Source organism: Cavia porcellus, unplaced genomic scaffold (assembly GCF_034190915.1).
Source record: "Cavia porcellus strain 051 isolate PalLab524CR breed Dunkin Hartley unplaced genomic scaffold, mCavPor4.1 scaffold_12, whole genome shotgun sequence".
NCBI classification, from domain to species: domain Eukaryota; kingdom Metazoa; phylum Chordata; class Mammalia; order Rodentia; family Caviidae; genus Cavia; species Cavia porcellus.
This window is the reverse complement of record NW_026947495.1, coordinates 74,441,797-74,454,943: the sequence shown is the minus strand read 5'-3', so window position 1 is coordinate 74,454,943 and position 13,147 is coordinate 74,441,797. Positions and strand designations below refer to the sequence as shown.

The 13,147-nt window shown below is 35.8% G+C and overlaps 1 protein-coding gene across 1 annotated transcript in view; it reads left to right on the top strand.

Annotated features, from left to right (window-relative positions):
• Window positions 1-12,646, top strand: part of Col5a2 (collagen type V alpha 2 chain) — a 134,058-nt gene extending 121,412 nt beyond the window's left edge. The window contains exons 46-54 of the mRNA XM_003478702.5: window positions 1,131-1,238; window positions 1,826-1,879; window positions 3,912-4,019; window positions 4,393-4,446; window positions 5,463-5,570; window positions 6,602-6,893; window positions 8,205-8,392; window positions 10,091-10,330; window positions 10,957-12,646. Coding sequence (XP_003478750.1) covers window positions 1,131-1,238; window positions 1,826-1,879; window positions 3,912-4,019; window positions 4,393-4,446; window positions 5,463-5,570; window positions 6,602-6,893; window positions 8,205-8,392; window positions 10,091-10,330; window positions 10,957-11,103 — 1,299 coding nt within the window. The 3' untranslated portion in view covers window positions 11,104-12,646. The remainder of the gene's footprint in view (window positions 1-1,130; window positions 1,239-1,825; window positions 1,880-3,911; window positions 4,020-4,392; window positions 4,447-5,462; window positions 5,571-6,601; window positions 6,894-8,204; window positions 8,393-10,090; window positions 10,331-10,956) is intronic.
• Window positions 12,647-13,147: the final 501 nt, after the last annotated feature.

The following is a 13,147-nucleotide window of genomic DNA, read 5'->3' as shown; positions in this document are numbered from 1 at the left end:
CTCACATCTATCATAACTTCAGGGTCTGCCGAGTCTCTTGAGAGTGGGATTTTTCGCCCTTGATGTAGATACAGTACAGGCTGATAGTCTTTAAAGATTTTGCTGACATACTTGCTAAAACACTTTTGAAAATCAGCAAATCCTATGCACACTTTATGTTGCTGTCCCAGTTTTCAAGAATTGTAAAAGTGCCAATGCATTCCTAAGTAAATTCATTTGAGAAAGTGGTTCTTAGTAAACATATGTGTGCTTTAAATGTATTTGCTCAAAAAAGATCTTGAGTTGCCAGTTTAGCTTCTTCAATTTCTTAATCTGTCTGTTCTTTAACCTAGCTGTCAAAGTGTATCCTGGTTACCAAATGAATCAGTCAAATAAGACTGATTCATTTATTTTCACAAGAAAATAAAGTCTGGCACTATTTTTCAAGTCAGATAATTATGTTCACCCACATATTTGTTGATGGCACAATTTCTTACCTTGGACTTCTTAAGAAGGGAGTATTTGGAGCCCTGTCATAACTGGCTCATCACGTTGAAAACAAGAGTGGCCTCTTCTTTTCTAGATTCGTCTTGGGTTATTCCAAGTGCTTCAGGAAATGTTCCTTATTTCTGTGCCCAAAAATATTTACTCTTTAGTGCTTACAAGGATTCATCTCCCTAAGATTGCTTGATAGGATCTATTTTTTTTTTTCACAAAATGAGAGAAGAATGGTTATTAAAGTGGTAGTGGAGAGAAGCTTTCTGGAGAACACATACAGAGTTGAAAACCTGGGATTTGGTTCTCTTAAAAATCTCCTTGTTTTCACATTCGTTGGAAAGACACACAGGCATTCAGCTTGATGACTACTGGTTGGAGACAGATGCTCAGGTCTGGAGGTGACCTTTCTTCCCCCCCAATAACCTTGGTGCAGGGGGCAACCAGGTGGAGGAGAGAGGGGGTAGGAACTGTGAAACTTGGGAGAAAGTGTTTCATTTTCCTCAATGTGATAAATTAGTAGATTTAGGTAAAGTTTGTAAAGTAATACATGAAGCAGAATGCATACTTTTCATTTTGTGAATAGTATGAACATAGAGAATGTGGGTGTTTTAGGATAAATGTTGAAAGAATAACACCATGGCTGTTCTCATCAGGGTGATCGTGGAGACCCTGGGCCTGCAGGTCTGCCAGGCTCTACAGGTGCCCCTGGGACTCCTGGCCCGGTGGGCGCACCAGGAGATGCGGGACAAAGAGGGGATCCGGTAAGAAGAGTTGGTTTCACACTGTTACATGGGCATTGACACACTATGCTGTAAATTGTCTGCATGAATGCACACAATTATGCCTATGCGCTCATTTAAAGCCTCTAAACAAAGAGTGATAAGCAGCTACAAATGAACTACCATATATATATATATATATATACTAATACATATTAATCTTAAAAATACTTGGTTTTGAATATGAACTTAAAGATCCTAATGCATTGATTTCCACTATCTAAAAATGCAATGATTTAGAGGAAATGTAATAAATATGCATCCAACTAAGCCAAGTACTGTCTTTTTTTATCATTAACAAAGGTCATCTTCATTTAGTAAAGCCAGTAAGTAAGACTGACTTTAAAATTATTATTGTTATTAGCACATTCTTATCTATGTATAGATGTTTATCAGATTTCAATTAGTTTTAAGAATACACATAGAGACCCTTACAACACACACACACACACACACACACACACACACACACACATCCAGCTTCAAGCATGTAATTTTTGACACTGTAGCTATATAGTATGTGTATATTCTTTGTTATGTGCCCACTTACATGAAACTTTTTTCCCTAGGGTTCTCGAGGTCCTATAGGACCACCTGGTCGAGCTGGAAAACGTGGTTTACCGGTTAGTCCTTTTATTTTCCTTAAAAATACGTATTCTTACATAAAATATACTTGCAAAGAAGTGTGATTGAAGATATAAAAAAGGAGGGATGGGGACAAGCTAACCAATGGGCACTAAACTGTACTTAGAGCCAGAAGTACTGGTGCACTGTAGATAACAGTACTATGCTATGCATTTCAGAAAGCCAGAAGAATGGCTTTTGATAGTTTTCACCACAACAAAATAATAAATAATTGGAAAGAGGTCCCTTGTATCTAATTGAATCATTATAAAATATATACAGATATTGAAACATCACATATTACCTTATTAGTGAAGACATTCAGAGTCACATTTCTCTTCCAAAATAATAAGAATAGAGTGCATTTCTCTCAGAGCTATTCCATAAATTACAAAAATGTAATTCAAATCTTATGTTTTATTTTCAACTAGATTTTCTGTCTGTCTTCTGTTCTTTTTACTCTTGGCAGTGACTTCCAGATTAATTGTTACTATAAATGTGTCTTAGTATTTTATGTTTATCTCTTAAGGGAAATCCAATAGCTGGTGTTTCTCACATCTATATATCAATGTCTATGTTCTTGAAGAATGATTATAGTCTTAAAACTGTGGTCATATTATTTGAAACATTATTCTCCACTTGGATTTTAGCATGACTGGCAAAGATTTCATAGTCGCATAGTGTGTTAAGTGAAAGATTTTTTAATCAGTTACAGAAACAACATAGTTTTATTAGTAAGTAAATTTTAGTTAATAGTTTTAATAGATGTTTTCTGGTTTAGTTTATTTTTAATTGTGAAGTTTTGGGGGACATATTCAAAATTAATGAACCTTTAAAATATTATGAAACTGTTCAAGCTGATTTTGGTGTTTGAATTTGCATTGCTATGTAAAATGTGGAAAGACAAGCCAGGTGGGGTGGTGTGTGATCATCATTCCAACACTTGGCAGACTGAAGCAGGAGGCTCTCTGTGAGTTCAAGGCCAGCTTGGACTGCATAATGAGACCCTGAATGAAACAAAAACCAAACCAAAAAAAATGTTTACCAAAACCTATTTTTGGTTTTTATTATTAAACAGCTTTTACAATATCTTCCAATCGAGAAAACTAAATTTATAAAATAAACAAGAAAACCAACACCAATAAGGGAAAACCTTAACCCAAGAGTCAATGGATCAGGTTGTATTTGTCTTCCAGTCAGATTAATGGGGTTCCAAGTCTCTTTTAAAAAGTGAGCTCTAAAGACAACAGGAGCTATGGTAGATAACTCTATGCCATTTATGAGTTTACTGTGAACCGCTGAACCCCTAACACTGTTTTAACTTACAAACAATTCACAAGGAATAAGCACACATAAGGGAAACACACCTGGGAATGAACAGCTGATTTTCACACTTTTCTGGGTACAGTTTTTATTCCAAAGTAAAATTCCTCCTCATAGCGTTTTCTGTAGCATCCAGGGACTACAGTCACTGGGTCTGTGCTCAGATGTGGCAGATATGATGAGGGTGGCAGAGGGTACTTCTGCATTGCCTCGGGATGAGCATAGTTTATTGATAATATGCCTGTTTTATTTGCTTGCATTCCTGCTTACTTCTTAATAGAGTCCCCGCTGCTGCCATATCTGACTAGTTCACCTGCATTCACTAATTTAACAAATTTTCATTCCTAGAGGAAGCAAAATAAGTTAATACAGGTACTATTCTGTTTTAATTTCAAAGAATCTGTTTATGGGGACAGTGCTTTTATTTAATTACACCATTTAAATATGTCCGATATAATTTTTAAATACCTTTCTGGTAGGTTCTATAAAACCCAAATCACTTCTTTTTATTATAAATATAAGAGAAGCATTCATTGTTCACTTACTGTTCCTTGGGAAAAAAGACAAAAATTTCTAGATATTTATCTAAAGTAAATGTCTTCATTCATACAAAATACAGCATTCAAAATATAGCTAATATGGTTGTTAACTTGCATTATATTTTAATTTCAAGAAATAAGAATATCTGTGTCTTGACTCTGCTTTTAGGGCCCTCAAGGACCTCGTGGTGACAAAGGTGACAACGGAGACAGAGGTGACCGCGGTCAGAAGGGCCACAGAGGTTTCACTGGTCTTCAGGGCCTTCCTGGGCCCCCTGTGAGTTTTCTAAGTGCTTTGTTCTCTGGACGTGAATGGGTGCAGGCATTTTGATAAGAACACTTTTCTGTTCATACACTAGATGGATGTTTTTGTATTTTATTTTAGTTTCAAAAATATATTGATGAGTACTAATTACTCAGTTACCAAATATACATTGTAATTTTGTGGGGAAGAAATAAAGCAGAAAAAGCAGCATGCATGTTTAGCCCTACAATGACTCTAGCGCTGGTCAACTCATGAGACATTGCAAGATGATGGCTTTGTAGTTTATGACAACTGAAGTCAATGCCAGTATGTTTTAAACACCTGATACTGGCACAGTACAAGAACTAAGTATTTTACCAGTATTTTAAATTTTATTCCTTCTTAGGGTCCCAATGGTGAACAAGGCAGTCCTGGCATCCCTGGTCCATTTGGTCCAAGAGTGAGTAACCAAAATTAACGTTCCAGATATAAATAGTAATGCCTTTGGTGACATAATGCTAGTGCTTACATATTCTGTGTGTGTCACTGAAGCTGCAGTTGGTTCATGTTCTCTGAATGGGGCGGTAAACTCTGAGACCAACCATTCAGCAATTAACTTTAATTTCCTGAAATATAGGGCTATATTAAAGTGTCTTACCTAGGGTTTATATGTATTTATCTGCTCATTTTCTCACTTCAGGGTAATTGAGCTTTCCATTGCATTTTCACTCACGGTATGATGTAATTCAACCTACTTATGAAATGGAGACAGATTTTGGAGCTGGATATATTTTGTCCATTTAAATAATTGTGATAGTTTCTCAGAATAGTTTTTATCAGGCTAATTTGGAAGCAAATCTCAAAATGAAGCCAATTTTTGAAGTTTTTAGAAATTCTACATTTATGTCAGTGCTGTCTCTATATGTCATTAGTATAAGGAATTGACACTCATAAGTAATTAGAAAAATAGAAAAGAGAATCCAGAATAAAATAGAAAAAAAACAATTAGAAAATAATTCTGCTACATATAAATACAGAATAAGGAAATAACACTTTAAATTGAGAACAGCAGTAATGAGGGTGCCTATGAGAAGATGGAATCCCACAGTATGAGAACCCACAATTTACTCGTAATAAACACTCCAACTTCTGTCAACTCTGTATTCTAAATGAATTTAATTTCCAACTAAATTTACTTGAGATTGAATAGAAGAATGATTACCAATAAAAGTAAGTGATTAGTCTATTAAAGCCATGAGCTGGTAGTGGTCTTCTGCCATGCATTGATCATGGATAATTCATGTATGATGAAACTACAATGTGACAAAGTGGCAGAAGGCCATTTACTAGTCATCAAGAAAATGATCTGGGAAACCCTTGTAGTACCTGCTTTCATACAAAGCTCTTTGATTAGAGAGAAGTATTCCGAATTCTTTCCTTCACAGAATCTACAATGCAGTCTTTGTTTCCTTCCAGGGTCCTCCAGGCCCAGTTGGTCCATCAGGCAAAGAAGGAAACCCTGGTCCACTTGGGCCGATTGGGCCTCCCGGTGTACGGGGCAGCATAGGAGAAGCAGGACCAGAGGTAGAGTCACAGGGTCTGCATGCAGGAAGTGCTGTTGGTGTCAGTGGCTTGGGTTCCAGCCAGTGGTGTCTTTGAGGCTGGGATTCTGAAAGCAAACCTAGAACTCATTCAAGAGCATGTCTGCATAGGTTGCTTTTTGGGGCACTACTCTAATATTTAACAATGTACTGATTCATAAAAACTTTATGATAATATTGGCAAATGAAGTATATGATATGAAGTTTTTCTTTACTGAAAATGGCACTCAGATTTCCATGGAAATTGTTTATTAAAAATTCAATGACTTTGACTTAAGGGTAGACATTTGGAAAGCATCATATATCATCATATATCATGTGTCTGCATGCTAATATGCATGAGTTCATTGAAGAAATTATACTTTCTTCTCTGGTGTCTCTTTGTACTTATTTACCTTATCCTCCTTGTCTTATCTTTAATAATGCTATTAAATAAAATACTCATTATCTTTCATGTGGGCTGAATAGACATATTATATGGTCAGAAAGAATGCTTCCTATTTATTTTCCTATGAACAGAGGACAAATTCTCAATTAGAATACATTTAATTTATGTGGCTTTGGGTTAACTTCTTTAGTTTTGTGGTTCAGTAGTCTTTGATATATATATATATATTTCTCTCTGGGATCAGAATGCATAGAATCATAAGTTTTGAGAAAATCTGTATGTGTACATCCACATATTCATATTTCAATATATCTATATAGCCACATATCCATATATCTATATAGCCATATATCTGCTTATCTATAGATCTCTATATAAGCAAGTATTATGTGATTGATCTTCATTTATCTCAGATTCTGACATGCACATATGTAGACTGAGGAGCAGGCAGCATGCTTTGCCACTGGAGGGAGATAACTTGGCAGCCAGTTCTGTTTGCAGGAGGGCACAAGTCACTGGTTTCATAAGAGTGTCCCATTGCGAACTCCCTATGGACCACATCCCACATTTTTGGGAAAACAAAACTAAAAGCAGAGTGTGAAACATCATTCCCATTTCTTAATTAGGGTCCTCCTGGCGAACCTGGCCCACCTGGCCCTCCGGGTCCCCCTGGCCACCTTACGGCTGCTCTTGGGGATATCATGGGCCACTACGATGAGAGCATGCCAGATCCACTTCCAGAGTTTACTGAAGATCAAGCTGCTCCTGATGACAAAAACAAAACTGACCCAGGGGTCCACGCTACCCTGAAGTCACTCAGCAGTCAGATTGAAACCATGCGCAGCCCTGATGGCTCCAGGAAGCACCCAGCCCGGACTTGTGATGACTTGAAGCTTTGCCATTCTGCCAAGCAGAGCGGTGAGTTCATGGTGGCCCACAGGGGCAGAGTGCGTTCCTGATTGCATTGCTCTCAACTCATGCCAGCATGTTGCATTGGCCAATTAGTAAGTGACATAAGAGAAGGAATGGTAAGCATGCCACAGAGCTTCTAGGTTAGTGGTGGAGACAGTAAGTTACATGACAGTTACCAAGTAGGATGGCATGTGCTGTAATAGAGGATTGTACCATTAATAGTATGATCTCATGATAGTGCTTCCATTTCCATTCAAAACTCCTCAATTTAAATTAGTGGTAATTTTTGTGGAATAGAAGCAATATATCTATGTCATATATGTATCTGTCTATGTCTGCTTAAACCTACTTATCTATCTCTCAGTTTTAATGTGGTGATATAAATTGTTGGACCACTGAGAGAAAAAAAGTACATATTTTCCCAATTTTTTTTGAATATGGAATTCCTTTCATACAGTTTAATGTTCCAAGAATCCCATTTTTAGAACTTGTGTTGGCAGGACCCTGATACAAAGAAGTTTGAAGACATTTTGGCATGGAATAGTGGTTCTGTCCTAGTTGTATAACCACTCAAAAAGTTTGCCAATTCTCATCTTGATTTTTCTGATGACACACAAGAACAGAGATCTTGACAATAGGAATAAGCCATGAAATGCTTAAGGACCTCAATTAACTTTGAAATGACCACTGACAAGGAGAACAAAAATATATTCTTTGTATAAAGGGCACTGTTATTCTTAACTATGTACTTCCATCCTATCACAGTTTTATTTTATTTGCAACTCACGATTTCATAAATATGTATGTATAATTCTATAGTCATTTACTATAGAATTATAGTATACTATAGAATGCAGTTTCAAAACTTATTTCAAAACTCTTTTGTATATGTGAAGATAAACTTAAAAAGGGCTGATGAGATTATTTATAATATCTTAAATGTAGTTTGAAACCTATGCTTACTTTACTCACAATTTTAATAATATATTATACATCCTAATTACAATTGTTTTTCAAACATTGGTTTTAGAAATTAATGGGAACAAATCTATGTAGGCAAAACCATTTACTGTGATTCACTAATTTTGATATTTTTCCAGTAAAATGGGGGGTGGTAATATTTCTCTCACATGGATATTTTGAGCTTTACATACATTGTTTGACCCCAGTGCCCACAATTAGCATGGAGAAAGATCCCACTCATGTGTTCTTAATCAATGAGTTTATATTTTTGGAACCTGTGTTAATTAATTTGGAGCCTCATGAACATCTTTGAGACTCTCTTCACTTTGCAAATATTTCTATTTTGTCAAATAGGTGAATACTGGATTGATCCTAACCAGGGGTCAGGTGAAGATGCAATCAAAGTTTACTGCAATATGGAAACAGGAGAAACATGTATTTCAGCAAATCCATCTACTATCCCCCTTAAAACGTGGTGGGCCAGCAAATCTCCTGACAATAAACCTGTATGGTATGGTCTTGACATGAATAGAGGAGCTCAGGTAATTTAATATGCTTACTGAGTTGAAGTCTTTGCTTTCATTACTTATCATCTCCTTGTATTTGTTTAGAACTATTGTGTGCTACTTTTGCCATGCTTAAGTGATACATTCTCACTACTAACAATTGCAATATTGACACATAAAAATTTTACCATGATATAAACTGAAATGAAATTTGAATTATGATTTTTTTCATTTGATGGAGTATAGAGAAGTAATTATTTTTACTATGAATTCATCAAGTGTATTTTGACACTGACTATGAATTGGTCTTGCTTCAGTTGAAAGATAGTCACTATTTTTAGCTTCAGGAGTCCTTGGTAATGCTTAATTGGAGTTCTGTCCAATGATGTTTGGGCTTTATGAAGTGACCAAACCTTTTGGAGCCTGTGTTGGTTACTTTTCTCTCATTGTTGGGACAAAATACTTGATGCCTAAAATGAAGGAAAGAAAGGTTATTTAGCTCATCTTTTGTGAGAGTCCATAATCAGCTGGCTCCAACGCAGGGTGGCATGGCAGAGGGGCAACATGGTGGTTGTGGTAGCTATCAGAAGTGACAAGAGCAAAAGACTAAACAGGAAGGGCATGCCTCCTTTCCTCCTTTATTTTGAATGCCAGTTGCCTGCACCTGGGTGGGTGCAACACTCACCACCAATCCCCGTGCCAGACAATGAATCAATCACAAACACGCGACTCAGTTGCCTCCATGACTGAATGAGGCTTTGGGTGGACATCCAAACACTAACCATAACAGCTTTAGTGTTGCTGGCTTGCGGTGAGAGTGTATTGGACCCTATAGTCTCCATGTGAATTTACATGCTTAGTGTAGTAGCTAGTATACCATGAGTGATACATATCATTTTGATACTGAAATCATTTTGTGAACTTTGTAGTATTAAACTGAAGCTATGTTGTTATTATATAAATTTTATTACTATTCTTCTGAGTTCCAATGTATTCGTATTCTGCATTAATAGTCCAGTATTCAGAGTGTCACTGACTTCGCTACTTCCTTCTGTGATATGAATGTGTCACCCCCGATCTCACCATGCAAGCCTAACTTTCTTCTGACCTTCTGCTCTTAACCTTTCCCAGAACTCATCTCAGGATAAATGTGATGTGAGAACATGATGTGTGTGTTCCAGATATGCCAGAATCTACTATTATTTAATGAACAGGAAATTTAAAAATTGAATTATTTTATGAAAAAACTCAAAAACAAGTGGTGAAAACAAAACATACAATATTAAATGAATAGAAAGAGCCTGTGGGAAATTATTTTTGATAATTTTGGGTTGCCAAATGGAAAAAATTTAAATTGCATTTCCTGCAAGTATAGAATAGTTGGGTAAAAAAATTTTATTATAACAGTTAATAATCAATGCTTGTTATAATTAATGATAAAACTAATGAGTTATTTTTGTATCTGATTAAGACAGATTTTAAGATTTTTAAGCTTTCTCTGGAAAATTATAATTATTATCAGCTTTATCACCTTTTGTTTGACATAAAGACAGATGTGAATGTGGGTGGAAATACTGACATTTATATGTATAGACCACATTAGCCTATGCTATGACAGGAATTTAAAGCAACGTACTTCAAAAATGATTTGTTTAAAATTAACTGATCTAATTAAAGCGTTATGAAATCCTTCAGTATTGCACACAACAAAGACTGTCTTTTGTTTTCTTTCAGTTCACTTATGGAGACTACCAGTCATCCAATACTGCCATTACACAGATGACCTTCTTGCGCCTTTTATCCAAAGAAGCATCTCAGAATATTACTTACATCTGTAAAAACAGCGTAGGCTACATGGACGATGAAACCAACAGCGTCAGGAAAGCTGTGATTCTCAAAGGTGCAAATGACTTGGCAATTAAGGGAGATGGCAACCTTAGATTCAGATACACAGTTCTTCAAGATACTTGCTCCGTAAGTACTTTCTGAACTCCTGTGGGTTTGCTGAAAAAATAAACTGTTTTAGTTAAAATATTGTCATGACACTAGGGTTGGCATAAATTTACCTTGTGTGTAAGCACATCAATATTTTGCATGTAGTTGTTCTTCAGGTAAACTTGAATGTGTATCAGTGCACAAAGCAAGTCAGCAGTGTAACAGAGGAATGGGAGCATTGGATACCTAGAATTGGATCCTGCTTGTCTGTAGCTCTCTTTGGTTCTTCTGTAAGGTGTTTAATTATTGAATAAAACTCCTCCACTCTAAAATGCAGAGTCATTGATTTGTATGTCTCTAAAATATCCAGATATAAAATTAAGAGAATAAGTGATGACGAATCATAATTTAATTTTTATAAAACCAAAAAAACCCATCTTTCATAATTTGTAGTATGTCTTTGGATAGCTTCAAAAGGGCAAGGAATTTGCTCAAAAAAAGCACTCACTACATGAGTGGTGCTTTGCTTCAAATTACCAGCACTCTGACTTTTAAGTAGTTCTCACTGCTTTTACATTATAAAGATTGGCAGGATAAGTTGTTGTCTAAAGTCACTGGGAAACTTTGAATACACCATGTTAATCCACTGCATAATTTAATTTCAGAGGCGAAACGGGAATGTGGGCAAGACTGTCTTTGAATACAGAACACAGAACGTCGCTCGCTTGCCCATCATAGATATTGCCCCCGTGGATATTGGCAGCCCTGACCAGGAATTTGGTGTTGAAATCGGGCCAGTTTGCTTCATGTAACACAAGCCCGAAAGACCAGCTACCTGCACCACGCTCGACAGTGCCCAGCACCGTTCGTGAGGACTTTTGACTATTTGACGTTGATCCTGAGACTCTTGAAGTAAAGGCTGATCCCACATCAGCACTGTACATATGATCTTAAGTGCCTGGCCTCCTCATCCTTCAGAATATTTATTTTACTGACAATCCTCAAGTTTTAATTGACCTAAAATATTTTTCAATACAAAAGTTTAGGTTTAAGACCACCAATGACAATGACCACCTTTAAAAAAAAAAAGTAAACTGGTGAAATAAATAAAGATCTGTTTTCTTCAATTTATTTCGATGCAGTGAAAAAAATGCTTAGTATTTATGAGGAAATTCTTCTTCCTGGCAGAAAGCTTAAGGAGTGGGGTATATAAAACCACAATGCATGTTTATTTTGCTTGGCTGCAGTTTTAAAAATAGAGAGTAGAGCCCTTCTGTGACCTCTTATTCCCAGATTATCAATGAAAAATAAAAATGTTTAACCTTGTAATTGACACTGATACCCACATCTTGACATTGTGTAACTATTACAGAGAATCTTTAATCTAAAAGAATGTTTTTTTTACTGCCTTAAGTGGAATTTTGAAGCAGTATATATTCAATGGAACTTCAGGAGAAAAAACAGAAATTACTCCAACTTCTCAAATTTTTGTAAAGGCTGATATGTTTAGATTCATTTCTTATTCAATTTTCATAATACCTTTTCCCTTTTGATACAATCTGTCAATACAGGGAGATGTTGCCTAAGTATAGTGTTTAATACATTTGTAATTTCTTACCCGAGAAGACATTGAGCAAAATAAGTTGCATATTTTATCTTTATGAACACACATACTAGTCTCATATTTGAGACTCTTCCACATGTGCAATCTCATCATCCTGGAACCATAATGAAGAAAAAGATGTAGAAACCCAGAGTTGTGGAGTTGTCTCTAATCAAATGTAATGATTGGAATTAGACCATTTGGCCTTTGAACTGGCATAGACAAAATGGCCCACCATTTCTTAGCATGAGCTACCTCATCTCTAGAAGCTGGGATGGACTTACTATTCTTGTTTATATTTTAGATACTGAAAGGTGCTATGCTTCTGTTGTTATTCCGAGACTGGAGATAGGCGGGGCTAAAAATGATGATGATGATGATGATGATGATGTCCTTTAATGATGGTGCTAAAATTCTTTCTTTACCATTTTTTAAAAAAAATAAAGACTGTTTCATCAATAACATTTGTGAAGACGTACCTGTTAGACGTACCATTTCTGAAAGGTAGAGTGGTGTCCCGTGCTCTGCTAGCATACTGTACTCACTGTGCTTTGTAATACTTTCATGTTTCTTTGACCAGAACATGCAGGTACCCCTGTGTCTCAAGTGATTTTTTTTCCTTAGTTGCATTTGTTGGATCCATTTTAATTTCTTATTTAAAAATAAACAGGGGGCATCCCACGGACAAGCCATGCACACAGCTTTGATCATGTATCTCTGAAAAGCATCAAATTAAATGCACGCTTTTATCATGTCAGTGGTTTTTTTTTTTTTGGTTTTTGGCATTCATTTGAACATATTAGCTCTGTTCCATTTACAACAGTGACATATAAGGTGTTGTGGTAATCTTTGTTTGTCATTCATTTAAAAGATACAACAAATGCCTTGCACCATATATGTACTGCCTTATAAATGAAAGTCTATCTATGCTAATACCCATAAAGGCAGTGTGACAGTTATCATGGTCTTCAAAAAGGAAAAGACAGATTTTTTAATGTTTGAATTAACTGATAAGACACATATAAATATTGTCACACATTTAGTTCAAATGTTTTCAGAGTTTATATTCAATATTTATAATTCAGAAAAACATTTTTTCACTAAGTCATTACTATTTGAGCTATATGTCTTGATTTCAGTATTTATACAACTAAAGATACTTAGGAGTTTTGTCGACATTTTTTTCAAGTCTAACCTACACAGACTATATAACTTCAGATAGGTGAGCCAGAAATGTGTGGTAATTCTATTAA